At 34.2% G+C, this 26,497-nt stretch overlaps 2 protein-coding genes and 1 long non-coding RNA gene across 5 annotated transcripts in view; all 3 read left to right on the top strand.

Annotated features, from left to right (window-relative positions):
• Positions 1-26,497, top strand: part of LOC127839340 (BTB/POZ domain-containing protein 6-A-like) — a 170,368-nt gene that overhangs the window by 114,450 nt on the left and 29,421 nt on the right. The window lies entirely within an intron of this gene.
• On the top strand, positions 10,157-19,425 carry LOC127839345 (BTB/POZ domain-containing protein 3-like). The gene is made up of 4 exons (XM_052367686.1): positions 10,157-10,366; positions 11,563-11,810; positions 12,977-15,085; positions 16,230-19,425. The coding sequence occupies exons 2-3, from the start codon at positions 11,566-11,568 to the stop codon at positions 13,284-13,286; spliced, it is 555 nt and encodes a 184-aa protein (XP_052223646.1). The 5' UTR covers positions 10,157-10,366; positions 11,563-11,565; the 3' UTR covers positions 13,287-15,085; positions 16,230-19,425.
• On the top strand, positions 23,132-25,569 carry LOC127839350 (uncharacterized). The gene is made up of 3 exons (XR_008030301.1): positions 23,132-23,310; positions 23,921-24,169; positions 24,681-25,569. It is a non-coding gene; the product is annotated as an uncharacterized LOC127839350 (long non-coding RNA).

The raw sequence follows: 26,497 nt of genomic DNA, 5'->3' as shown, positions 1-26,497 counted from the left end.
AAACATATATTATCAGCAAACATTTTCCAAGTATTTAATATTGTTTCAAATATATTTATGATTTAACCAGTGAATAACAATCTATTTTGCCTTACATTTATCTCTTAAGCCATGTTGTTTTCATGTTTTGTTCAAAGGAACATATATCTATCATATTTAACCCAAGCTTGTTACTTTCATTAAAACATACAGTTGAAGGAAGCATTTAATTCCCCCTTTATCAACACTGTTTCAATATAAAGAAGTAAAACTCCAGCTGCTGGAGTAGTATTGAATTATTACTATAAACACTTAGGAGGTCCTTTATTTAAGGCAAGTGACCGATTGCCCAAACAGTACAAAACAGCACAATACAGCACAATACAAAACAACATAAACACAAATAAGAATAAAGCTGGGGTCACCGCCTTGGAACGGTCAATGCAAAGCATTGGGGGCTTAAACCGGTTTAGGAGCGCTCAACCTCACACTTCGCCCAGCAATATTCATAATACATTTAAGGGTAAATAAAATTTAACCTCATAGCATTGTAACTCAAATTAAACAATAATAAAAGGGAATTAAAACGCATTCAATTTAATTACAATTTGATTACCCAATGGTATTGAAGATACCAGAGCAACAGAGTTACAACTTTTTGAGGCACGATGCAATGAAACTATGAACAAGTGTCAACTACATTCTTTCTTTATAGAAAAAGATTTAAAAATATAGCATCATATAGTTCATATTTCAGATCATCATCGCACAAATACAGGAAGAAGCAGCAATAATGGGTGTAAAAGTTCCATATAACATTGCTTGGTTGTTTATGTACTGCACAAAAAGTAAATCAAACAAGAAACGCCTGTCACAGAGAAAATCTTATAATACATTTAATTACATTATTAGGTTACAAATATATGTGCAATGATTAATGTTTCAATTTTGAACAATATCAATATAATAATTCCTTTTATTAAGAAGACAATACCATAAAGATTATATATATAAAGTTACACTGTATGTATGAAGAAAAATAATGAAAGAGACACTCGTTCTAAATATTCATAACAAATAATGCAAGCAATTAATATCACATGAATAAATCATTAACATTAAAATGCCTTAATATTAATCAACTGAAAATGAAAGGTATATTAATGGCTTTCTATTGACAGCATGTGTCAGTATGACCTTTTTTTCAGCGGTCTTGTTGAACAGCTGCAATTTGGCGATGTGAATAAACATCCTTACTTAATCCTAATGCCACCACGTATACTTTAATTGTAGAGAACACAAGGTGAAATAACTCGAAAATTTATATCATCTCAGCTTGATACGCTCCCTTCTCTTCCGCAAGACATGTTAGTGAAAGGTATATGGATTACAATAATGTATATATGCAGTGAGCGATCGACGCGTGTAAAAGAAATATGCATAATTTTTCAAAGATTGGTTTTAAATTTTCCCATTTTTATATTGCATGGAAATGTTAAGAGGGTTCGAGATTCTGGACGCGCGCGTTATCCCATTGCCCCCCCCCCCCCTGCATCCGCTAGTGCAAACAGTAATGCAATATTTGTCGTATACTTTATCGGAAAAACATCAGAAACTGATATTGAGACAATTGTGGGTGAAACGAATCCTTATATCAATCGCGTTAATTTCTAATTATTTTATATTTTAAGTTTTTAACAAGCTGTTTCTTTTTCTGTTGAACTCAGAATGTTTCAAACAATATTACACTGTGGGGAATCACGTGATCACAAAAGTACATCGTACGCACAAAATGGTGGAAAAAGCTCTAGCTTAATGACGAAAATCAAGGTATTCTAATATTTTATAATATCTCAATGAATGATAACTATGCGCAAAGTACCCGCTTAGTCTCCTAATGTACTCTGGTAATCGTCGTTTTTTTTAGATTTCTGAAGTTTTCTCAAACATTCAGACACATAAACAATGAAAATTGTACATCGTCTAAACATACTTTATTTTGACGCGTTTGCTATTCAAGATGACAAACAAACAAATAAATACAACAGTTTTTGCTTTCTAACATGCTTAGAATATTTCGTACAAGGTTTTCCACGTTGTTTAAGCTATTTTAAAACTGTGGCGAGGAATTCGGAAAATAGTACATCGTCTGAAAGTTTTTTGTTTGAGTACATCGTCTGAACGGTTTTAAGTACATCATCTGAACTGCTTCTGTTTTTACTTTTAATGCGATGTTTATCGTAATAAGATTGTAATAACATCTGTGATCAAATAAGCGATGTTTCGTCCAAATGACGTTCCGTTCTATGATCAGAAAACCAAAAATCCTGTGTTATTTTTACATGTTTACATAGTGTTTAATTTTATTAAATTAAATTAATTCAATTTATTACAAGTCACGCTCGAAAAAAGTTGTTATTTATATATATAAAGCATGAAAATAATGTAATAGGAGGTATGTCATTTGGACGAAAGATCCTTGGCTTTTCACATATTTATATTTAAAAAGACCAAATGTAGTTTACAGTAAAACTAAACTGAACTTAACATTTCTATTTACATACTTGGCGCATGTGACATTTCTTTTTACATACTTGGCGCATGTGAGAACTTATTAAAAATATAATGCTCGGCGTGAAACAGTGGCAGCTCTGAGCTTGCGGTTATTTTGCCAAGCTTCAATAATATAGGTAGTATATAATATTAAATGTAAATGTTAGTCTGAATAACATATATGTGGTAATCGATATATAATAATTTTTGTGAAGATAAAATATTAATGTCATAAAATAAATTGGTATAATGAGATGTCTGTTATATATATATGTTATATAGCTGTTTTGTTTTTTCAGAATGCGACAAAAATCAAGTCTATCGCTTCATCGCTTGAAGAGAAAGCGCTTGAAAACATCGTTAACAATACGATTAGTTACACCAAAATGCATTTCGTCAACTACATGTCACACTGGAATTTGTCTGCAACGAATTACACCTGTGCTAACGCCCATTATGTCACCATTTCGTTCACCAGTGTTTAAAGTATCTCCACCTAAAAAGCGAACAAAGAAAAGCATTTCTGCAAGGGCTCTTTTTGAGCAGCAGCCATCTTGTGAAAAATATGCCGTGGCATTCATGACGCTACTAAATCAGATTTTCTTCTAAACATTAACAATATATCAGTCAAAACGAAAAGCGAACAGTTAAGTGGAATCGATATCGTGTGAATCTCAAAGCTATGAGAATACTACAACACAAGCAGACAATTAAACGAGATACATATTCGTAAAATAGTTTGTACTAATGTATCTAAGATATGAATTGTTGTATATCTACATCTCAAATATTAACTCTTATCAGGTTCTACCACCTCCTTTTAATACCAATTTTATGAATTGTTATAGACTTTCCGAATGCTTTAAGAATGCTTTGTGCTATTTTATGCCAAATACAAATTATGTTAATGCTATGTCATGAAATAAAGTTTAATGTTAATAAAGAAGTCATTATGACCTAGTGTTATATTTTATATGCAACATCATATAGAGGCCCTCGAATATATGTTTATGTTATTTAATCTTGACTGGGGTCAGAAGTTGCCACACGCAGGAAGTAAAATATTTTTTGAAGCTAAATAACTGATAAAATAACTTCCTACCGGACATGTGCCCAATTTGATGGGGGGGGCAGATATAAGACATAAGCAAAAAACAGCAAATACACTTTACAAAAGTTATGATGCTTCAAGAGAAATCTACTGGATTAAAGCATTTTGAGGACTTTTATATTTATTATCTATTTTATATCTATTATACCCGGTACATGAATGTCTTCCTATCAGAATATACTGTTGTTGATAGCCTAGCGCAATTTTGAAATTATGCATTTTTACACTTCAGCATGTTGTGCATTACAACTAGTGTTTTGTGTATTTTCTTCATTGTCAAATATAAGTTCCAATAGACAACATCAGTGCAGCAATATATTTTTATAAACGATAGTATTAACAAGGTTTTGCTATAGCCATACACGGTAAACTGCCCCGCTTCCTAGTGGCCATGTTTTTCAACGGACCGTAACAATTTTCGAATTAAGCCGATGTATCATAACAACAAATGTTCGGACCTAACTTCATGAAGATTGAAGTAAAAATGTGACTTCTAGAGTGTAAAAAAGGTTTTACTATAGCCATATGAGCAAATATGCCCCCCTGGCGGCCATCTTTTTCAACGAACCTGTACCATTTTCAAAGAAAGCTGATCTATCATTAAGACATACGTTGTGACCATGTTTCAAGAAGATTGAACGATAAATGTGAATTTAAGTGTTAACAATATTTTTCTTTATTTTGACAAAGTGACCTAGGTTTTGACCTGGTGTGACCAAGTTTCGAACACGACAAAGATATCACTGGGACAACTTTTCTTACCAAGTTTCATGACAATCAAGCAATAAATGTTACCTATAGAGTGCTACCAAGGAAAAATGTTGACGACGCATTAAGGACAAATGGTGATGCTAAAAGCACACCATGAGCACCTTGTGCTCAGGTGAGCTAAAAATAAGAAACTAAACATTGTATGTTTTATGTAACAATGTAATTTTTATTTGCACTAAACTAAATTTCCAGTGCTCTGTATTGATTATGTAATAGTCAGAGAGGTAAAGATTATGCTCATATACAGTACATAAATTGCAAGTGGTCAAACTAAAATGAACTAAGTTTATCGAATGGGCAACTAAGGGAAATTGCCAAAATCTAGGATTTAAGCGTATGCTTTTAAATATGTTAACTGATTCAGCCGCAAGACGATATATATATATATAACCAGATCTCGTACTGGCAAATTCGTATGAATCGTTTACCGGAATGGGCTATCAAAACCTCAACGTGGTGTTTGACAGTTCCCGATATGTCCAATGGGTCCCGAATCAAGTAAAATGATACACAGTGTATCCTTAATTAACAAACACCGTAGCAGTTGTTCAAAAGTAATCAGATGAAATATCTAACTTCAAATCACGCACTTGTGGTTAAACACATATTATCACTGTAGAGGCAGACCAAAGACTTTAGCTTTTGACCTAATTTGCACTTAAATGGATTGGACACGCTGCATACATGCTCTTACTGTATTGAATAAATCTGACAATAAGTTATATGTAAGCAATACGTGTTTTAATTGAAACAGTTGTACATATTGAGTATATTGTGATAGTCCTATAATTGTAGCAAACGTAATGAATTTGTTTGAAAATAGTTATCGAGGAATGCATTTTGGAAAGCATAATCATCAGGTCTTGAATTTTCCTTTTCCTACGTAAATGTTCTGTGTTAAACTAAATTTGTTCTCGGTGTGAGCAACATGTGTCATTTACCAAGTCGATGGCGAATTTTCCCATGACTATAAAGATACAAAAGTAATTTAATAATGCAAACTTTCAGTTAAGAACTGATTAATGTTTGCGTTTTGTGGTCGAGCATTTACTTCATTCGCAATTAAATTAGACAATATTACATTATATATAAAGCCTTTAGAAAATGGTGATTGATATACAATTTTCTAGGGGCAAATGGTTTTTAACTATATCTTAAAGATCTGAAAAGCCCAAGTTGTGAGCTCATTTATTTGCAAAGCTCTTAATGAATTCATGGTTAGAAAACAAACTGGTTTTCGAATTATTATCGTTGTATAATTGTCCGAAAACAATGTTTTGTCATTCTGACACTCGTTTATTTCACCACTCGAGATAACGCAAATGGCAATATATGTCTATGCATATTTATTACAAATTTGTGTATATTGCCTTATTAGCACATGGTGTATCGATTACCTCAACGCGTTTCAATTTACCAGGTGATGGAATCCACTTTCTCCGTCAACATTCGGTATTTTTCTGTTCGACGAGCAGACGTGTGTCTTCAAGGTCAACGCCTGGAACTATAACTCGGAGGATGTAAAGTTTTGGATCACAAACGAGGGCATTGACTTGATGGACTACTCGAGTAACAGCCCATGGGAACTGTTATCGACACATGCTAGGTGTATGTCGTCGCAGAGGAATACCTATGATAGTGGTTTCATTTGAGTCACTCTGTCGGTATGTTTATTGGATGGAAAAAGGTTTGATGACGTTATATATAATAATATATTGTTTGCAATGCGGTTTTATTGAAACTTCAGATATGCAATCACAATGATATTTATGATTGTGCACAATATTGTATATTTATTCCTTAAGACAAACACGTCTCTTAGTTAATATTTGCCCTTTAAATTTGATGACAAGGCGTTTCTTGGGAATTGGGATTTAAACGATGAATATTTAGTTCATGATATAATTACACAGGACGCCAATGTAGATGTAAAACATAAGCTTGATTCAAGATTTATGACCAAATTTAGGTATTGACTATATTATAAAACATTTGGTCATATAAGTGGTAAATTTAGAGAAAAAAAGGTTCAAAATGCAAAGCTGATCACGTACGTTTTCATTGTTCCCTACACCTTAAATGCATTTTACGGAAAACAGCTAAGACATTTCGTAAATACATGTCCAAGAAACATAAGTGTTGAATAAATGAATACAATCGGTTTTATTACTTAAATCTTAATGCCATTTAGCTACATATACATGTCATGAAATTGTTCTACAGTAAATACGGTATAATATGCGACATTTTAATATTTATAAGTATAGATCTTTGCATCTTTAAATTGAATTTTCAAGTAGTTTATTTCATTTCGAAATAACATCAAATATATTTTGACTGATAGTTCCTTGTGCATAATTCTATCTATAAGATATCAATTTAAACGACACCTTTGCATAAACAATTAAAGCAATGCTGACTTTAATTACTCACATTGCTATCTGAAAGATAGAAGTATTTATTAAGCTTGTGTGTCCTGTTGTTTTAACTAGAACTGATTTTAAAACTGTTCCCTTTTTGTAGAGGTTTCGAAATAATGGTTTTTCAGCAACAGTTATTTTAACTAGTACTGGCGTTAAATCTTTTTCTTTTATATAGAGTATTGAACATAACGGACGAGTCGGCCGTCAAATTTAAACTTCATGTGAAGCGACGCGCGAGCGTCCATGTCCAAACTATCATCGTCCCCGTCTTGATTCTGTCATTACAGGGTCCGTTTTCTTTCGTGCTTTCGGCAGACTCCGGCGAACGATCGAGCTACGCCGTCACCAGCCGTCTTTCTGACTATTATCGCCTCCGAACTTCCGAAGAATTCCAAAGAGGTGTCATACATTTCGGTGTACTTAATAAGCATGACCGCGTAAAACAGCGTCATCCTGGCCATCAGTCTCGCCCAGGTGAGATTTGTTAAACGCGACGCAGCGAGGGAGCCAGTGAACACTTACCTTCGCTGCCTCTATCGCCTATACGTCGGGCTGCAATGTTCGTCTACGGACGAACCGACAAGACGTCTCAACGTTGTCCACGTCTCTGACACAAAGACAAAAGAGAGGACGCAAACGAGAGACAAAAAACACACGCCCGTCATGGCCGAAAGTCATGAACGCTTTGGACTTTCTGATGTTCTGGCTGTTCATCATGATAAGGTGATTTGCATAGTGTTTTTTTTTCTACGAAGTTTAAACGACTTTAAGATAACAAGAAATGTGGTTTGAAACAAATAATGTTGCCGGAAAAATAGCCCACTTTAACAGAAATGGGGTCAAATGCCATGTTGAACTTGCGCTTGCCATTTAGATGTGCAACTATCAGTTAAACATGGACCTATATAAATTCATGTTTTATCAGTTTGAACATATTTATAATTCAGGATAAACTATGTGTTCGCCACTCATAAAATAACTTGAGTAAATGAGGTATTTAACAATTTGGCATTTCGGTCTTATATACTCACCATTATCTGTTTCATAATAACTAACAGCAAATGCGAACAGATCACTCCACTTAAAAAACTGGTCAACACAAAAATATAAACTCTGCAGAGTACGGAAATAAAGTATGTATTTGCCCGTATGTGGGTGGATGGATTACCTCCCCCTAAATCATGTGTAGATTTTACAGTTTGGCCAAGTATGTTCGTTATTACAGATACTCAAAGTCATTTGTTTTATCGAACATAAGCAATCCTACATATGTGTGTTTTAGCTACAATTCAAATGACATTTAATTGAAATATATTTGTTGTATACACTAAGTTGAGTCGCGTTATGGAAAAACCGGACTTAATGCACGGGCAGTCCGCACACGCCAATCAGGGACAACACTTCCCGCCTAGACTAGTTTTTTTCTGAGAAGATATTTCCCTGAAACGAAATACATCGAAGCGGAGAGTATGCGGATTGCACAGGTTAATACGGGATAACACTTAATGCACATGCAATAAGCCCGGTTTTCGAAAACCGCGGCTTAATTGTGTTTATGCAATGAGTTTTGGCGTAGATTTGTCACGAACATTTACCGAACATTTAGTCGTTCTCAACATTCCATCAAATATTCGTGCAAATAGCCTAACATTGCGAAGAGTTGTAAACTATGTGCACCTTAATACTATATATGGCGGGGAAAAAAACATACAAAAGCTAAATATTGATAATAAAAATGGTGAGTGTTTTGACGTGTATTAGTTTATCGTATAACCTCGCTCATGCTTTTATCAACCTCGTATCGTAAACTCCTTTAGACTTCAACACTCGTCTAACAGTGTCTGTATACTCTTCGAAAAGGCATATTCAATTACTATATACTGTTTGTAAGAAACGCTTTATGCATATTGAATTGCTATAAGAACTTTCGTATTTGTAGAATATATCGATATACCGATCGCGATTATATTTAAGTTCAATCTGCATTTGAGAGCTGCTTTTGAAACATTGTCGTGCAAACAAATCAATATTGAGTGAAGAACTGGTGTATTTCAAGTTGTGGAATAAGTTGAGGAAAACGTCTAGTCTTTTATTACAGTCAAGTGATTAATAAACATTAATTGACTTTACGTGAAAAGGTAAACATAAATAATAATACACAATAAACATTAGTGTAAAGATAAAATCGTGTGATTGGCATATATTGTAGAACTGATCATATTGATCAACAATATTTTTATTTATTGTAAGTTAGTATACGAATAATGTAGTCATACCTATAAATAAAGAAGCCAACTAAAACTATACCAGAATATGCTGCAATTCACTAGTTTGGGATCTTGCTTACTATGTACACAATATTATTGTTAGCTTATGAAACAAATAATGAACTGTCTCAGCCAGTAACAGTTACTTGACCAATAGCACGTAACATTATAAACCTTATTGATACATCTTTCGTGTGATAATTAGTTCAAATCCATAAAACTACCAAATTCCGGTATCACTAGCTCCGACCTTAAACTTTCTGAGCGACATTGTCGCACTATAACTAGGAAAAGTATGTTTAATTGAAGCATACATCTACCTGGATGCCATTCATTCTTATCGCATTGACTATCCGTTCGCTGCCAAACGATAAATGTGTTAAGGTAGATCTACAACTACCTGTGTAATCCCTTTATTGAAGCGCATAGTAACTTTTTCGTATTATGGCAATAGAACCATCAAGAAGTCAAAAACACCAGTCACGCGACTTTTTGCGACAATACAAACATATAAAGCCCACTAAGTTCACTGTCGACTACTCAAAACTAAGACCATCTTGCCATTATATTCCAACTCTGATCAATAATTTCACACCTATCTAACAAACGTATAGCGCGCTGAATATCACCCTTAGAATACATGAAATATCGTTATAAACATTGATGGGGTTCTTCAAAATATAGCCAATGTCGGGAATATGTCTATTATGGGTTTATATTGTAGAGAAGAAGAAGAATCGTACCCCTGTTCACATCCCAATCAATTTTCGTGGCATGCGTAATCAAACACTCGAAATTATTGGCTTCGTGTGTATCATAGGGGAATTCAACACAATACAACCGCAGTTTTATGTAAAACTTTAACAATCAATAACTGTTGGATATTCAAATTCACATACGCATTTAAAATAAAGTTATAATCATTTGGTCGGTAACACACACTTACTGTAGCCCTCCCCTATCCCCGCCCTTCATCTAGGTAGATTTAATTTACACTGTTTCGATCTCTTTGGGATATTTATCGTTTTGATTCAAACACTCTATATCCGCATTGTACACATAGTTATTGCATATAATACATGACTCCTACCTGTCGGATTAGGATGAACGATGTATTAACTAGTAAGCTCTACGAGCGTTTAAACATTAATTAAATACATTAAAGTGTACATTGAATACTACAAATCCTACTCAGAATACAGTGCTTAAGGAAAGATTAACTTGTACCTTTAATACCGACCTGTTGGGTGACGTTAAATCAGGTAAGTAGATTTTTCGTGATAACTTTTTTAAAGTATATAAATATATCGGACCAAGATGTTTTACAAAATTAAGTTAAGTGTACGTTAAATGTAATTGTTTAAAGAACAATAAGCCAACTCGAGCCAGCCGGGATTATGGAAATATTCTGTGAATTATATTTAAATGTAGTCTTGAAATCTAAAATAGAAATACCTCAAATGACGCATCGGAAATCAACGCATTGGGCGCACTGATTTTTAATTTAAAAAAAGTGAATCACAAGCTTTGCTAGATTTGATATAAAACTTTAACTTGCTTTATAATTCATCAAGTATGATTAAAATAAAACTCAACCGAGAACAAGTTACAAGTACCGATCATAAATTAAAATAAGGGACAACGCATTGGAATATATAACAAAATAAACCTAACACCAATCAACTTAATGACGATAATGAAGAAACTACGAGTGTGTGTAATAAACATCTAGTTACTATAATATGTATGACAAATAGAGCGGACAGTGTTAAGCTTGTTTATATAGACTTGTGATTTAACAATTTATGAGGTATATGTTCCAAACTATCTTATTGATCAGTATGGTGTCATGTAATATTTAATGTTGGTGTGTGTGTGGCTACATTCTAGGTTTATATTAAACAAACTATTTATATTAAGACAATAATAATAACACCTGCTAGTTGTTAACATAAGGTAAGTGACCAATGGCCTGTACACAACGTTTTTTCAAATACACTTTTTTGAACACAATTTATACTGGCAATCAGGCAAATAACGTTGTTGTTGTTTTTTTCCATTAACAGCTAAAAACATAATTATTAGGTCGGTTCAACTTCCGGTTTCGATTCAATATTACTATGCACAAGTTTTGCCACTGTATTAATGATGTTGAATGACAAAAATACTCCTAATCGCGTTGCAATATATCTTTTTGTGTATGTACACTTTGATTTGCAAATGTAATCGATTGAAGCAAAAATAGTCAAACACTCAAATTTGAATATAAAAAACATTAGTAGTGTTTGGTTCAATTATTAACCTTATATTGCATAAGTATTGAATAAAAGGACACTTTACATAAACGTGAATATTTTCTAAAATACAAAAGTACCGGCGTATCGCTTTCAAACATCTATGGTAATACAGTCATGCAGTTGTCACCTGTAATATATAATATGTGTTTATTATATAACAGGAAATGACGACCGCCTGGCAGCATTCGGAATCCTTCGCAGACACGAATCTTAAAATGCTTGATGATGGCTATTTGTGTGACGTCATATTAGCTGCCGGAAACGACCTGAAACGTCTGCAATGTCACAAATATATTCTTGCCAGTCGCAGTCCGGTGTTTCATGCGATGTTTTGTGGTACACTTGCTGAATCAAGTGACGTCATCAACATACCGGATATCGAAGAGCCAGTACTGAGGATTCTTTTAAGGTATACAATTTCAAACGTCCTTGGGACTACATTTATATTGTGAACAAATATGGGGTGTAGTTGTTTAATATTGTATAGGGACAATAAGACTAACATTCATAAAATTGATGACCATTTTAGTGTGACATGCCAATAATTAAAACCAAATAAGTAATGTTCTTGTTACAAGTTAAAGAAACAATTCAGATAAAATGATCGAACACACTTATCCGAGAATATGTCATAAAAATAATGCAATACGTATTTTTCGATGGTTTCAGGATACAGGATTTCAACACAACCAATGTATCAAAAACAACACGCCAAATGTGCATTGTTATTTTACAGATTCAAAGAATGCATGTTTTTTAACAAATAAGAATTGTATTTGAACAGAATTGCTAAGTTCAAAATAATTTACAAAGCTTTTTCTTAACGTTTTATAAATTTTGAACTTAAAAGCACGTTGTTTTATTTCGATGTGTTAGTATCAGAAAGAGATATGAAAAAAAAGCAAACCCTGAAAAGGTTCGCAAATGGTTGGTTAGTGAACATTTTGGCAAAATTGAATTCCGAATGATTATTATTTTATTAAAAGAGATACGGTTTGAACACAAACACTTCTTTTATTGCAATGCTTCATGGGACAAAAAAAACGAGTAACCAACAAACTTTGTTAGTAATTGTTTAGCACAAAATGAATGCAACCGTCTACATATATGTTGTTATGACGCCAGTTATCTTAACCTGGCGATCGTAACATTCACTTCGTGGAAACGGTTTAATGCAGCAGAATAATTCGCGTCATTTTACTGCCTGCCATTTTCACAAATTTGGTTCGAGTAAACAACCATGTGAATGTGCTTGAATGACCAACACTCTCTTCCGACCTGTCAATGATTGTTATTGTTAAAGACCTGCATATGTAAATGTTTAAAATGAAAACTTGATTAATTAACATGAAACTGTGTCAATGTTTAAACTAAACATGTGGTAGCTTGTGAATGATATGCGTTGTTCGATATATTTTTTTATTTTGGAAATCATAATTTAAAGCATGCGTTTCTTTATTTGCAAGGTATTCATTATGTAAATGTCATGATAATGTGATCACAAGGTCTGCTATTTATTACAATGTTTATTGTGGTATTGACTAATTTTTATTTGTTTAAATTTTGTTTCTTTAGGTATTTATATTGTGGCAAAGTAGACCTAACCGAGGACATTGTCATGCCTTTGATGTATGCTGCGCATAAATACGATGTGTATGGTTTGGAATCCATGTGTAAGTCATTCCTGAAAAAAAACATTGATCCAGATAATGTATGTATAATCGTTGAGCAGGCCGTACGTTTTGGCTTCCAGGATCTAAAACATACGTGCTTAGACTTAATACAAAATAAATCGAAACGCGTTTTAGAATCTGACGCCTTTGTTGAAATGTCAAAGGAGGGGGCTAAAAGAGGTTTTGGAAATGAACAAAATGTTGTGCAGTGAATGTGAAGTGTACATAGCTTGCAAACGGTGGGCTTTAAGGAGGCTTGACTCTACTGGAAGACAGGCGACAGGAGAAGAAATTCGAAATGAAATGGGAGACGAGATTATCAACCTCATTAGATTCCCAAGCATGACTTCAGAGGAGTTCACGGATGTTGTGTCCAATGATAATGTTCTCACTAAAGCAGAAATAGTCTCCGTATATCAAACAATAACTAAAAAGACAAATGTCTCGAAGTTTAAGAACGAAGCTAGGGGAATGACAAAATCATACCTGTTTGTCAGAGCTGTTGAAGTTCATACCACTGATAACATATATTATGGTCGCAACCAAAATGGTCTCACGTTTAAAGTTTCAACTGAATGTACGATGACGCTGTTGACATGTTTCTTCCAGTTTCAGAAGGTTCTGTGGAAGTTGTATTAGAGATTCTGGAAGGTACTAGAATTATACATTCACAAAAGGTTCAGCTGTGCTACGCTCCGGGACTGCAGCACAAACGTTTTAATCTTGACAAACCAATTCATCTTATTGGTGAGCAGGAATATTCAATCAGACACAGCATAATGAGACCAAACATGTATAGATGCATTTCAAGTTTGCATTCAATAAGCAAGAATAATGTAACTTTGAAGCTGCACAAATTGAAGGTTGGACCAGGTGATGTCGGAACAATTGGTAATGGAAGATTAAACTGCGGACAGTTTTACGGATTTGAACTTTTAATAAATACATTTGACTAACATAGAAGTGCTATTATTTGTTTTGGTCAGAACAATACTTCAGGTGCATTTTGGACTTACAGTGAAAGCCCTTGTGTTTGGAACAATTTAATAATTTGGGTTTTTTGTAAGAAATCATAACATGGAAACTGAGTAAGGAAGACATTGACATACCGAAACGCGGAGAAAACTCTTACTCAGTCACGTGAATTTAAGGAGCACCAAACAAAGCAATTGTTCTACAACGGGAAGACAACATTTATGACTGACATAAAATGTTCGAAATGATTAACAAATAATGATGGTTTCACAGTATAACAAGTGTTACATTTAGCAAGATGTATAATTGTACGTGTAGTATAATCATACATACTTGAAATCATAGCTTAAACTAGTAAAACGACTAATGAATCGTGAACCTATTTTAGCTGCAAAATAATAACATCAACATTTCGAATTGCCAAATGAATTACATCATGGACTTTATACACTATTTGGTATATTAAATGAGTATTGATATATTCAGGAATTAGGTTAAATCAGTATTGATATATTTTTTATTTTAATGGAATTAATATTGATACAAGCAAGTTCTCTGAGTAATGATATATGCAAGTTTTGTGTACTGTGAATTGCAGCTATATGCAATGAGTATTATACTTCAGCAAATTGTTTTTTGGGTTTATTAAAATTATGTTGTTTAATGGATTATATTGTGAGGCACATTCAAGGTACTGTAAAAAGTAAAAGAAAAGCCATGTTATCAATGTATGCCAAAAAAGGAAACAAACAACATTGTTTACAAATCCTTCTCAACCGCAATTCAAATATGGTTTACGATTAGCTTTGATAATTGATTTGTTAAACCACCTCTACGTTTATACATGAAAATACAAGTTTCTGCAAGGCGAATATAGTTGATTTAACAATCGCCCGACATTTATACGCGCCGGAATGTACATACTTATCTTGCTTTACATACGATATGTTGACATCGGTTAACTTAATATTTGAATGCACAAATAGCACTGTCTGCGTACTTAAAGCACGTGTAAATATCAGTCCATACCGGCACGGTAAGTGAGCTGTATATTTTTGTTTGCGACTAGGTATTTCAGTTAATCGTTTGTATAAAACCAAGATGTATCAAGTGAACGTGTACAGGATTATTGTTGTTATCATAGTTATACATCTGTTTGGTAAATAAGCAACTGTGAGTATGTTGTGATTGTTTATGCAAAATACTCTGCAATATTATAAATCTTAAGTTATTCAAAACCTGATTTACAAGTTGTTCGTTCTTTGAGATTACAAATATACTTGAAGTTATGATCGAGTTTGTTGCAACTTCATTGTAATTACAACGTGTCGGTTTTCGCGGGACATACTTGACTGACAGAAAATAATACATTTATAATTAGAAACTACAAATACAGTTAAAATCAACATCTATAACTAAATGATACGTTATTTATGTTGTACACAAATATCACAAACTGCACATACAATGCATAACAACTACACTGTATTTGCGCGTAACTGGATTGTTAAATTAAATATGTTACACAATTTGTTTCTTTAAAATATGTAATACGTAGAATGCTAACCAATGATTCAAAATAAACAGGACACTGATACATCCATTTTAGATCGATTTTATAGTTTTGCTATACGAATTAATTATCGCTGTATATACATCGATTTTTATATAAATAGCCTTAGTCGAGTGGTTTACAAATACAGTGCGGTTTGATGTATTTGTAAATAGTGAACAGGAAGTGTTTATTTTGCGCATTTGCTCGCTTAACTTCCGCAATAATGATAAATTATAAACTTCTTAACGCGAAGATTACGGTGACATTATGAGACAACCTGATATTAGCAAATTCGAAACCAAAAGCAGCTGTTGGGTAACATATTGAGAAATGATAAGGCGAACTATAAATACTGAAACTAAACAATATATTCCTGGTCGTCCAGAATAACAAGAACAAAGTACACTAGACGTCAATACATAGTTTATACATGTCAAACTAAGTTAAAAATATGTAATTGTGTGACAAGTATGTTTAACACGTTTTGTCTATTGTGAGAAAAATATTAACCAGTTACAAAATGATTGTCTTATTTTCCCTAAAGCCAATTAACAGTTAATAAAACAACTACGTTAACAATCGTTGTAAAAATGCGTTCATGAGTAGGAATTATTGTTCATTTAAGAAATGGCGTCCAGCCGACTTTCTTCCAAATCGCTTGCCGAAGCAAACCTGAAAATGCTTGACAACGAGGCTCTATGCGACTTCACACTAACGGCAGGAAAGGAGAAACAAGACATAACATGTCATAAAGTAATATTGGCCAGCCGAAGTCCGGTTTTTATGCTATGTTTTGCGGGCCGCTCGCGGAGTCAGGTGACATCATTCCTATTCCGGATATTGAGCCGTCTACGTTGGCAATTTTTGTGAGGTACAGAAGTTACGGTTTGTACAAGTTTGTGTGGATTTGGGAAATACTTTGTTCGCGATTGGTTGGCACTCTTGTCAACATGAGGTACTTGCATGTGTGTGTTTGTAAAATTTGAACCGATACACTATTTACTTTCCATTCTATTTAATTATTGTTGTATGTTAATTAGCGTATATCCATGGGTATAGAAATGCGCTATCTGATATTTCTGATGTGGCTAAACCAATCCTGGACCAGGCCATTATCTTTGACTGTGCGGATCTAAGAAGCAAATGCTTATAAAATTTATCACGAGGGAATCTACAAATGTATTGAAATCGGAATCCTTTCTCGAAATAACACAGGCGGGGCTTAAAGAAATTTTCCAACTGTGTCAGTTCAATGCAAGTGGAATCGATATCTACCTCGCTTGCAAGCAGTGGGCGTCTCAAAGGTGCGCAACTGCGGGCATTCAACAAACTGGTCGAGCTATAAGAAAGGAGTTGGGTGAAGAAGTTATAAGCTTGATAAGATTTCCCGCAATTACGTTAGACGAGATGAGCGATGTTGTAGCACTGGACGATGTCCTCACCAATGAAGAAAAAGTAAGCGTGTTCCGAACAATTATTAAATAGCAAAACGTTTCGAAATTCATCAACGAACAAAGGAAACTTGCAAGCAAGAAATGCATGTTCTACAGGTGTAAAACAATAGCGTCCCCATGGGCGTATAACGGAGGACAAGATGGTTTGAGTTTCATGGTATCAGATGACTGCGTCTTGAGTGCTTTTGATATGTTTCTGCCCGAGATCGAGCGAGCTGTGGAAGGAGTTTTAGAGATACTCGAACGCACTGCTATTGTCCACAAACAGATACTTAAACTAGACTATAGTGCTGGTTTGAAGCACGAACTCGTGTCCTTAGGAACTGACATCACATTGAGACAGAGAATGATTTACTCCGTGAGGCAGCGAGTGAACGAACCGAATGTACACAGGTGCTACTTGACGGAACCACGAGTTAGCGTTAATGGCGTGACCATGACATTGTGTGATATAAAGGTTAGAACGAGCGATAATAGAACGTTGGTTACGAATGGTCAGTTTTACGGATTTGAATTGAAACTGTTCGTTGATGACGATTGCGACGATCAAGGAAAAATCTTATAGACATTTGACGGAGACTCGCGCGGCTGTGAAGGAATACACACCAAACCAAATGTGTAGAGACATATGAACGGATTCATCTATCAAAGATACTTTATTAAAGATAGTAGGTTGCGCATTTTGAAGATTTTCAACATGAATTGCTTAAAACGGAGCGAACTTGCGCAAATGGTATCAACATGCAAGTCACAATTCCAAACCACTTGGCAAATGAAATCCCAGGTGATCTTTAGGCTATATCTATGTCGTCAGAACGTTTATTGCATGCGTTTTTGTTACTTACTTATTACACTATTATATTGTATAATTATAAAATACAATTGGCAATTGTTGTGTAAACCACGTGTGTTACATAACGGAAACGAACGGTATATTTTATAAGTCGCATATTGTATTAAAAAGTTAAGCTCTATAAAAATACACAATATCACCCAGGATAAACGATAAAATATCGCATGGATGTTCAAGCAACACCATACACATGAACTTACAGTAAACAGTCAATAGCAAACTATACGAGTAAAAGTCATAATTGACCCGACATCATTGTGATTACATATACTTATTGGAAGTTAAAACACGTGATATGTTGTGGTATTCAGTCTGGCACGAGGTCCATCTGTACTGTCATATCAATCGAAGACTGTTGCCTGTATTAACACGAGATATTAATTAAACATGAAGTAATTATAAACTATGGGGCGTAAGAAGCAATGGAGCAAGGCGTTTACTGACCTCCTCGTTTTGTACAAATAGTTGATAACTTCCAACATGGTTTGTCGGACCTTACTTTAGGTATTTATAATTTAATACTTGAATGCACATTTTCATATTTAAGTCTTCCAAAGCTGTCAGCAGTATATCAATGTCTGGATACGACGCTAAACCAGATCTACATTATTTCTTACACCTTGTTTGTTTGTTGGTCTGCTAATAACTTTAAAATCTATCCTCTAATCATTTTAATAGGTATTTGATACTCACGACACTGGTACACTCACATCATATTTGTAGTATTCGATGCAAGCGCCGTTATTTGGCATCCATGTTATTATTGTCGGTCTGCAAGTGTACATTTGCTTCAGATTATTCAGACACGATTTGTGTTTTATTAATTCAGGGTCACTTGTCAGCCTCCGCTAGCTGTACAACACGAGTTTATTCCCCTTATACTTTGCCTTGAGTGTTGTTTGTGATTGATTATGGGGAATATTAGTTATGGGATAAGTGTTAGATACGACTAGCCCTCGAAGACACAAGTAGGGATAAGAACAGGAATGTATCTAATCATATAGTTTCTGGAGTTTCAGTGTTTGCAATAATACGCACGATTTCTAATAAGATCCAGCTGTTTGAATATCGCTATTTGAATGTCACCTAATAACTTTCACGTGACCAAACATAATAAAAATAGTTTTTATGGAAAATAATAGCATCACATAGATGTATCTTTGTAAACAATATAAACAAATAAGTAAACAATTACCTGTTTCAAATATGGCGGCCGGCCGCAGATGGTGCCATGTGGGCCTCTTGTAGTCATAGTCAGTCTCTTCAGCCAATCGCGTCCAAACTTCGCGGTCTTTTATTATGTCAATTGCTGCCTTAACACCTGTAAGGTTTTATTTGCTAATCGAGCAATTAGACTTTGAAGCCTGAACAAAGGAACTGTTTAATGTTCTTTATCGTATGTTTAATATTCATCTGAATAGATATGCAATATTGCAAATCAAGAAAGATTATCGAGTGCACAATTCTTATAAACGCACGAGCCAAAGTACACTCCAATCATTTCTAGCATCATCATTTATTTTAAAACATCGTAGAAATGTAATGCAAGAGAAATCGTGTTTCCTTATAGTTAATGCCGAAATTTAATATAAAAAAGGGGAGTAAAACTACTTGTTTTATTTTTGTTATATTGTTGGTCCGTTACAAATACTGTTGGTTGTAAAAGCGTTTGCATGTCGTCAAATTGCATATCGCAAAGCCAAACACCATTTGAACTAAATACTAATTCAAGAAAAGTGTAGGACGCGTTTGTTTATTTATTACCGCTGCCCATGAAGTATATTAAATAAAACATGAAATGTCCGTGCGAATATAAAACCGCACACTTCATGAATTGCATATATATATCTGCGATTAAAAGCAGCAACATCACAGTAAATAAAGACGTTATCGGCGCGTGGCTTCTAATGTGTACAACATTTTTACGAGTTTAACTTCCGCGCTTTGTGTGCTTATAGATATGACGGACATAAATCGGACATGTTCTGCTCAAATAAATACACTGTTCACGCTGACCTTAAACGAGCATTATGTTACCAACAACATCTGTAAAATGTATCAATGGCATATATTAAGCAATAGTATTTACAGAGATTTGTAGATGTAGTTTCGACCCGCAAACCTTAATGACAACATTATGCCACCAACAACGCCGACATTCTTGTATTTAGATGTTTGCTCGACAAGTTCATCAAATGTTCAGACTGGTAACAACGCAGTCATGATCGACATGTACATCTATTGTGCTTATCGAGCCCATGCATGTGTAGATACACCTCTGTCAGATGAATTGGAACCGGAAGCATCAGTCGCGTGCAGATTCCCGGGGACATACCTGAGACCGCCGTGCTTAAGGGAATTCAAGGGATTTGATCTTGTTTTGACCTATTTCCACGTTGCCCACGTCGTACGGTCGTAGTCTCGTTGTAACGTGAAGTCGGAAACCAGACTGATCTACAGTGGTGTGATAGAATATCAAATGAACATGTGAACATGACACTTGTAAAATATATCAAACTTTCCAAACTTTGAAAACGAAAAGTAAACTACTGAAAATGAAATTTAAGTTTTATAACCAAAAAAAATTAACTATTTAAACGGATACCCACCTGAAAGTTCTACTCGTAGCTGCGGGTTGTTCCAGTGTATCTGGAAGAGAAGATACATGAAGGAGCTCTTGCAAATGCGGACACCCGCCACCTCGGGCATGTCAATAACTCCCTCCATGCCCACGTCCCACTTAACCATCCAGGAGCGACATCGGTAATCAAAACCAATGCACGGATGCGTAGACTGACAAAGAAATCGTCAGCGCGTACAATATTTACAAACACAACAGGTTCAACAGGTTCACATAAACTTTAAATGAATAGGGTGGTTGATGTTAGTCTAGTGGTTGTCTAAATGATCATGCATTTAAACTCTTAATTGTATATATAATGCGACAAGGCCAATCCAACAAGAACTTTTAAGATGTTGAATGTGATATTATCCTTAATCATATTGGCATCTACTTATGTTTATGGTCATTTGATCTCAACAATAATTTCAGCCAATCATTACCTTGCTTTTTTGGTTATGGAAAGTAAAACCACGGGATCATAATGCCCGTATATTATCGTTGAATGGGCTTGTTCAAACAGTAAAACTAACGATAATTGTACTGATATTTTATGTGGTTCTGATTATGTGTTGCTATATATTACGTAGTTTCCGTGTCTGTAATTTCAATAAGCTAAAGTGTTTGTCGTACGTGTTACACATAAGATTGTTGCATATATTAAGAATTGTTAATAATTACCTTTGCAACTATAAAGGGTCCTTTTCCAATTAGGTAAATTGACAAAATTGAAAAAGTTGTTTCAGATTCGCAAATGTTCGTTTTAGTTATAATATTTGTGAGGAAACAATAATACTGAACATTTACCATGCTCTAAAATACCCATTATATGCATATTTTGACGATTTAAAAACCCGACAATTATAAAGCGTTGCAACGCGAAACGAATGAATAATTTGGAGGGTTCTGTTGTTGTTGCATTTAAGTGTGAACATTGTTCGAAAGCAATGTCATTTAGGGATTTAATGTACATGTACTCAAAATTATGTACGCATTTTGACAAACAACATCATCCAGAATAATAACTAAAAACAATCCAATTTTAACGTATATTTAACAGAATGCAGCGTCTCAGCCAGTAACAGCAACTTGACCAATATATAACGTAACAACATGCACCTTGTTATAAAACATCCGTTCAATCATCACTAGATCCGATATTTAAGTTACTGAGCAACATTTGCACACTAGGTATCACAAAATTGTGTTTGCTAGAAGCACTATACTAGAACTTAAATAATTCGTGCTTTGTCGAATTCAATATACATTCGCTGTCAATAGATGAATGCGAGCAGGCAGATCTACAAGTACGCGTGAAATACCTTTATTTTAGCACAGAGTAAGATTTGGCCGATTAATGAGAATTACAAGACACATTACATAAACATGTGAACACAACAAAATAACAAAAGTGTAAAACAAAATGCGGTGATTGCCATGGAACGGAGTTTTTAGACTTAAACTGATAAACAGATTTTAAGGCTCGCTGTGTATCACCCTTATAATTCAGGAAATCACGTTTTATTGATTGATTGGGTTCTTCACAATCTTACGTTTTCCGGGCTAAGCCCATTGTGGGTTTAAATTGCATAGAGGAAGACTGTGTTCTTTGTATTCACATCACAATCAAGTTACTTGACATGCTTAATTAAAAACAAAACGAAAATCTTGGCTTTATTTGTACTAGTGTCTTATGCTATCTGATAAGTCTAACAATATTGTTTGTCGGAGAAGTTTTAATGGACTTTAAGCTAGATTTCTGTTATCACTTATTTAATAATTTTTTTGAAGAGGAAACATTTACTGCTTATGGAAGCTATTTAAATTACAGCAACAACTTACAACAACGATTTTTAGTATAGCTTTAACAATCAATAACTGTTAAATTGCAAATAGCCATTAAATATAAAAATTATAACTATTTTATCGACACACTTTAAAGAACTGAACATAGTTATTAACACGTTTATTGTATTTATTGTATTATAAGTATGGTATATTTATGCACATAAATAAAGAAGCCTGCTTCGACTACATCGTTTCAATGCTGCAATGAACGAGTTTGTAACTAGCTTGCAATGTATCTCTCACGTCTGGCTATTATAAATTGTACGATTAATTCTGAACATGAAACTTAAAAGTGGTATTTTAATGGTAGTTTCCAGATAGGCGAGACGTTCATATCAGATAAGACAGAGCTTAAATTATTCATATAGTATGATTATATCAAAGTAGTATTGCATGTTGTAACTGATTTCTGAAATGTGAATTTATTCAGATTGGTAGCAACCGTGTCTGCTTCAAAATATTGCGCGCGGCTGTGTTTATACAAAGTCAATCGTGAAGAATAATCATTAACCTAAATATTTAATAAAATTGAAATATAACAATTATGACATTGAAAAATGGCTTCCATTCTGTATAAACCAAATCTTTTCTCAGGATTAATTAAAACTAAATTAGGCGACGACATTCTTTGTAATATGCCAAAGAAAAAAAAATGTTATACACATGTATCAAAGCACCCCAATCCATTCCGCCCGTCAACGATGTAAATGTACGCTCTTTGCACACAGCACTAGCGTACAATTTCTATTACAATACGTGGCTCTTACCTGTCGGGTGTGGATAAACGGTGTATAAACTAGTCAAACGAGGACATTGTTATTAACTATATGCACGTTAACAGTGTATACTTTAAATACTACATAGAATACAGTGTATACGAAATAATTAACTTGCATCTTTATTACCGTAGTATTTGGTGACGTACAAACAAGTAAGTTGATTTTTTTATAACAACTTAATTAAACAAATATATCTATATCTGACCAATTTAGAATACACAGTGTTGTTAAGATGAGTTTAGCATAGCAAAAAGCACAAAACGTCAACACACATGTAATAAATCTAGCCGTGCCTATGACAATATTATGTTGCATTATGTTTTAATTTACTCATCAAATCGAAAGTAGAACGAAAACCTCAAATGACGCTAAGGAAATCGAAGCGTTGGGCGCATCTATTTTTTAATGAAGTGTTGAACAAATGCGAAACCAATGTAGCATGACAGAAGACAGTTGACAAACTATGACAACTATGAAAACTGGGGACAGTGCCATTAAATAACAAATACATTTTAACTATCAACAGTGCAATTCAACTTCAATATAATGAAGAGACTACTCTTATTAAAGTGAAAAACAGAGCGTCAACATGGCAGCTCACTGATACAAACGTGCGCTTACATTTTTGATACTATGTGTTCCACACTGTATTATATACCAATATGTTGTCCTGTAGTATTCTTTCGCAATGGCAAACATCTGTGGTCATTCAGTCATCCAGCTGTCAGCTTCAATACATCAGATGTGTTAATTATTTGACAGGAAATGACGGCAGTATGGCAGCATTCGGAATCCTTCGCCGACACGAATCTCAAAATGCTTGATGATGGGTATTTGTGTGACGTCATATTAGCTGCTGGGCAACGACCACAAACGTCTAAAATGTCATAAATTCATGCTTGCAAGTCGCAGTCCGGTGTTTCATGCCATGTTTTGCGGCACACTTGCCGAATCAAGTGACGTCATCAGCATACCGGATATCGAAGAGCCGGTACTGAGGATTCTAGTAAGGTATTCGATTTCAAACGTCCAAAGACTTTTTTTTTGCTGTAAAAAATATGATTACTTAGTTGTTGACCACAGTTCAGGGAAAAAGTATTCAAACATTCTAATATTGGTTGACTATTTGAAAAATAAATACTAATAATTCTTTTAAAAAAGCTGTAATCATGCTTTAAGAAAATAATGCAGAGTAAGCTTTATTTATAAAGGTAGCGAACAATGATCTTAGCTTTAATAATTTTATAGACAATACTCATTCTTCGATTTGTTCATGATAATAGGAATCGAAATTTACATAATACGTGCGTTTTTAAATGTGAAAAGTATACATTATGAATCTATGATAATCTATTTATATATTTTCTTAGGTATTTATATAGCGAAAAAGTAGACTTAGCCGCGGATATAGTAATGCCTTTGATGTATGCCGCAAAAAAATACGATGTATCCAGTTTAGAAAGCATCTGTGAATTATTTTTGAAAGAAAGCATCGATCCAGATAATGTTTGTATAATCCTAGATCAGGCCATACGTTTTGAGTATCCGGTTCTAAAACACCAGTGCTTAGACTTAATACAACTTCAATCGAAATGCGTTTTAGAATCTGACGCCTTTGTTGAAATGTCAAAGGAGGGGCTGAAAGAGGTTTTAAAAATGAACAAAATGTTGTGCAGTGAATGTGACGTGTACTTAGCTTGCAAACGGTGGGCTTCAATAAATATTGAATCCTCTGAAAAACAGACGACCGGAGCAGATATCCGGAATAAATTGGGAGACGAGATTATCAACCTCATCAGATTCCCAAGCTTGACATTAGAAGAGTTCACGGATGTTGTGTCCAATGATAATGTCCTCACTAAAGAAGAAACAATCTCCGTTTATCAAACACTAATACAAAATAAAAATGTCTCGAAGTTTAAGAACGAAACTAGGGGAATGACGACCAAGCCATACCTATTTAAAAGATGTTGGAGTATGGTTAGTATGAACTCGATGTTTGGTGTTATGGAAAATGGTCTAAATTTTACAGTTTCGACTGAATGTTCATTGACAGGTGTTAATATGTTTCTACCAGAGTCAGAAGGTTCTGCGGAATGCGTATTTGAGATTTGGGTGGGTATTAGCATTGTACATTCACAAAGCGTTCAGCAGTGTCAAACTCCTGGACTGACACACAAACATGTCCATCTTGACAAACCTATTCATCTTATTGGAATGCAGAAATATTCAATCACACATAGAACAACGGGAGCGAGACTTTATCAATGCTTGTCAAGTATGGCACAAATAAGCATTCATAATGTGACATTGACGTTGTTCAACTTGAAGGTCGGAACAGGTTATGTCAGAAAAAGGGATGATGGAACGAACGTTTACTGCAAACAGTTTTACGGTTTTGAATTGTCAATAAACACTAACATGTAAGCCATACTCATTTCATTCATATGTTTATACAAATATTCCAAAATTACCGAAATATTTATGCGTCAACGTCTACCAATTATTGAACTTTTTAATTCACTTCTGTATCGAGCATTCCATCAGACCTACGGACACGTGGAAATAGTAAACGAGGAAAAGACTTAAACGCAGTCACTTCATATTAAGGAACACACACACTGCAAGTGTTTTATAACATGAAGACAAAATAATTACTGAAAAAATATTTTGTTAAAAATGTTCCAGACTAAAATATTCATAAATGTAAACCGGTTTTTGTACAGACCAAGAAATTGTAATATTGCAAAACTGTTTAATAAATATGTATGCCCAGCCAACATTATATAATACTTCTAGAAAATATGGTTATGTCACACTATTATATGTAATATGTGATATGATAAATACAATCACGACAATATACTAACGTTTTTTTTAATTGCATTGTTAGTCCCCTACCGGTGAAACCGGAGGAAACTTATGGTTTGCGCTCTGTGTGTCTGTGAGTATGTGAGTGTGTCTGTCACACTTTTCTGGATCCTGCGATAATTTTAAAAGTTTTTCATATTTTCATGAAACTTGAAACATGGACAAATGGCAATATGGAGATTATGCACGTCATTTCATTTTGTTGTCAAGAATTATGGTTGCTATGGCAACAAATAGACTGAACTGTTGCTGAAGGAGGGGACTTTTATTGCTTGGCATTAGTCTTGTTTATCATGTAGTAATGAACAATTAAAGTAAATCAAAGATACATATATTTCATGTTTCACCTGGGCATTAAGTAAATAAGATTCACTGCCAATTAAACTATTGTCATGTCCAGATATTTCTATTAAATTTTTCATTCTGCGACTGAAAAGGTAAAAACTTCAGATGTTTTACTTTTCAAAC

This window comes from Dreissena polymorpha, chromosome 7, assembly GCF_020536995.1.
Source record: "Dreissena polymorpha isolate Duluth1 chromosome 7, UMN_Dpol_1.0, whole genome shotgun sequence".
Classification (NCBI taxonomy): domain Eukaryota; kingdom Metazoa; phylum Mollusca; class Bivalvia; order Myida; family Dreissenidae; genus Dreissena; species Dreissena polymorpha.
This window is presented reverse-complemented; position numbering and strand designations above follow the sequence as displayed.

Coding starts and splice junctions, on each gene's coding strand:
- LOC127839345 (XM_052367686.1), top strand. CDS start 11,566: ATGACGACCGCCTGGCAGCATTCGGAATCCTTCGCAGACACGAATCTT. Junction 11,811..12,976: donor GTACTGAGGATTCTTTTAAG/GTATACAATTTC, acceptor TTGTTTCTTTAG/GTATTTATATTGTGGCAAAG.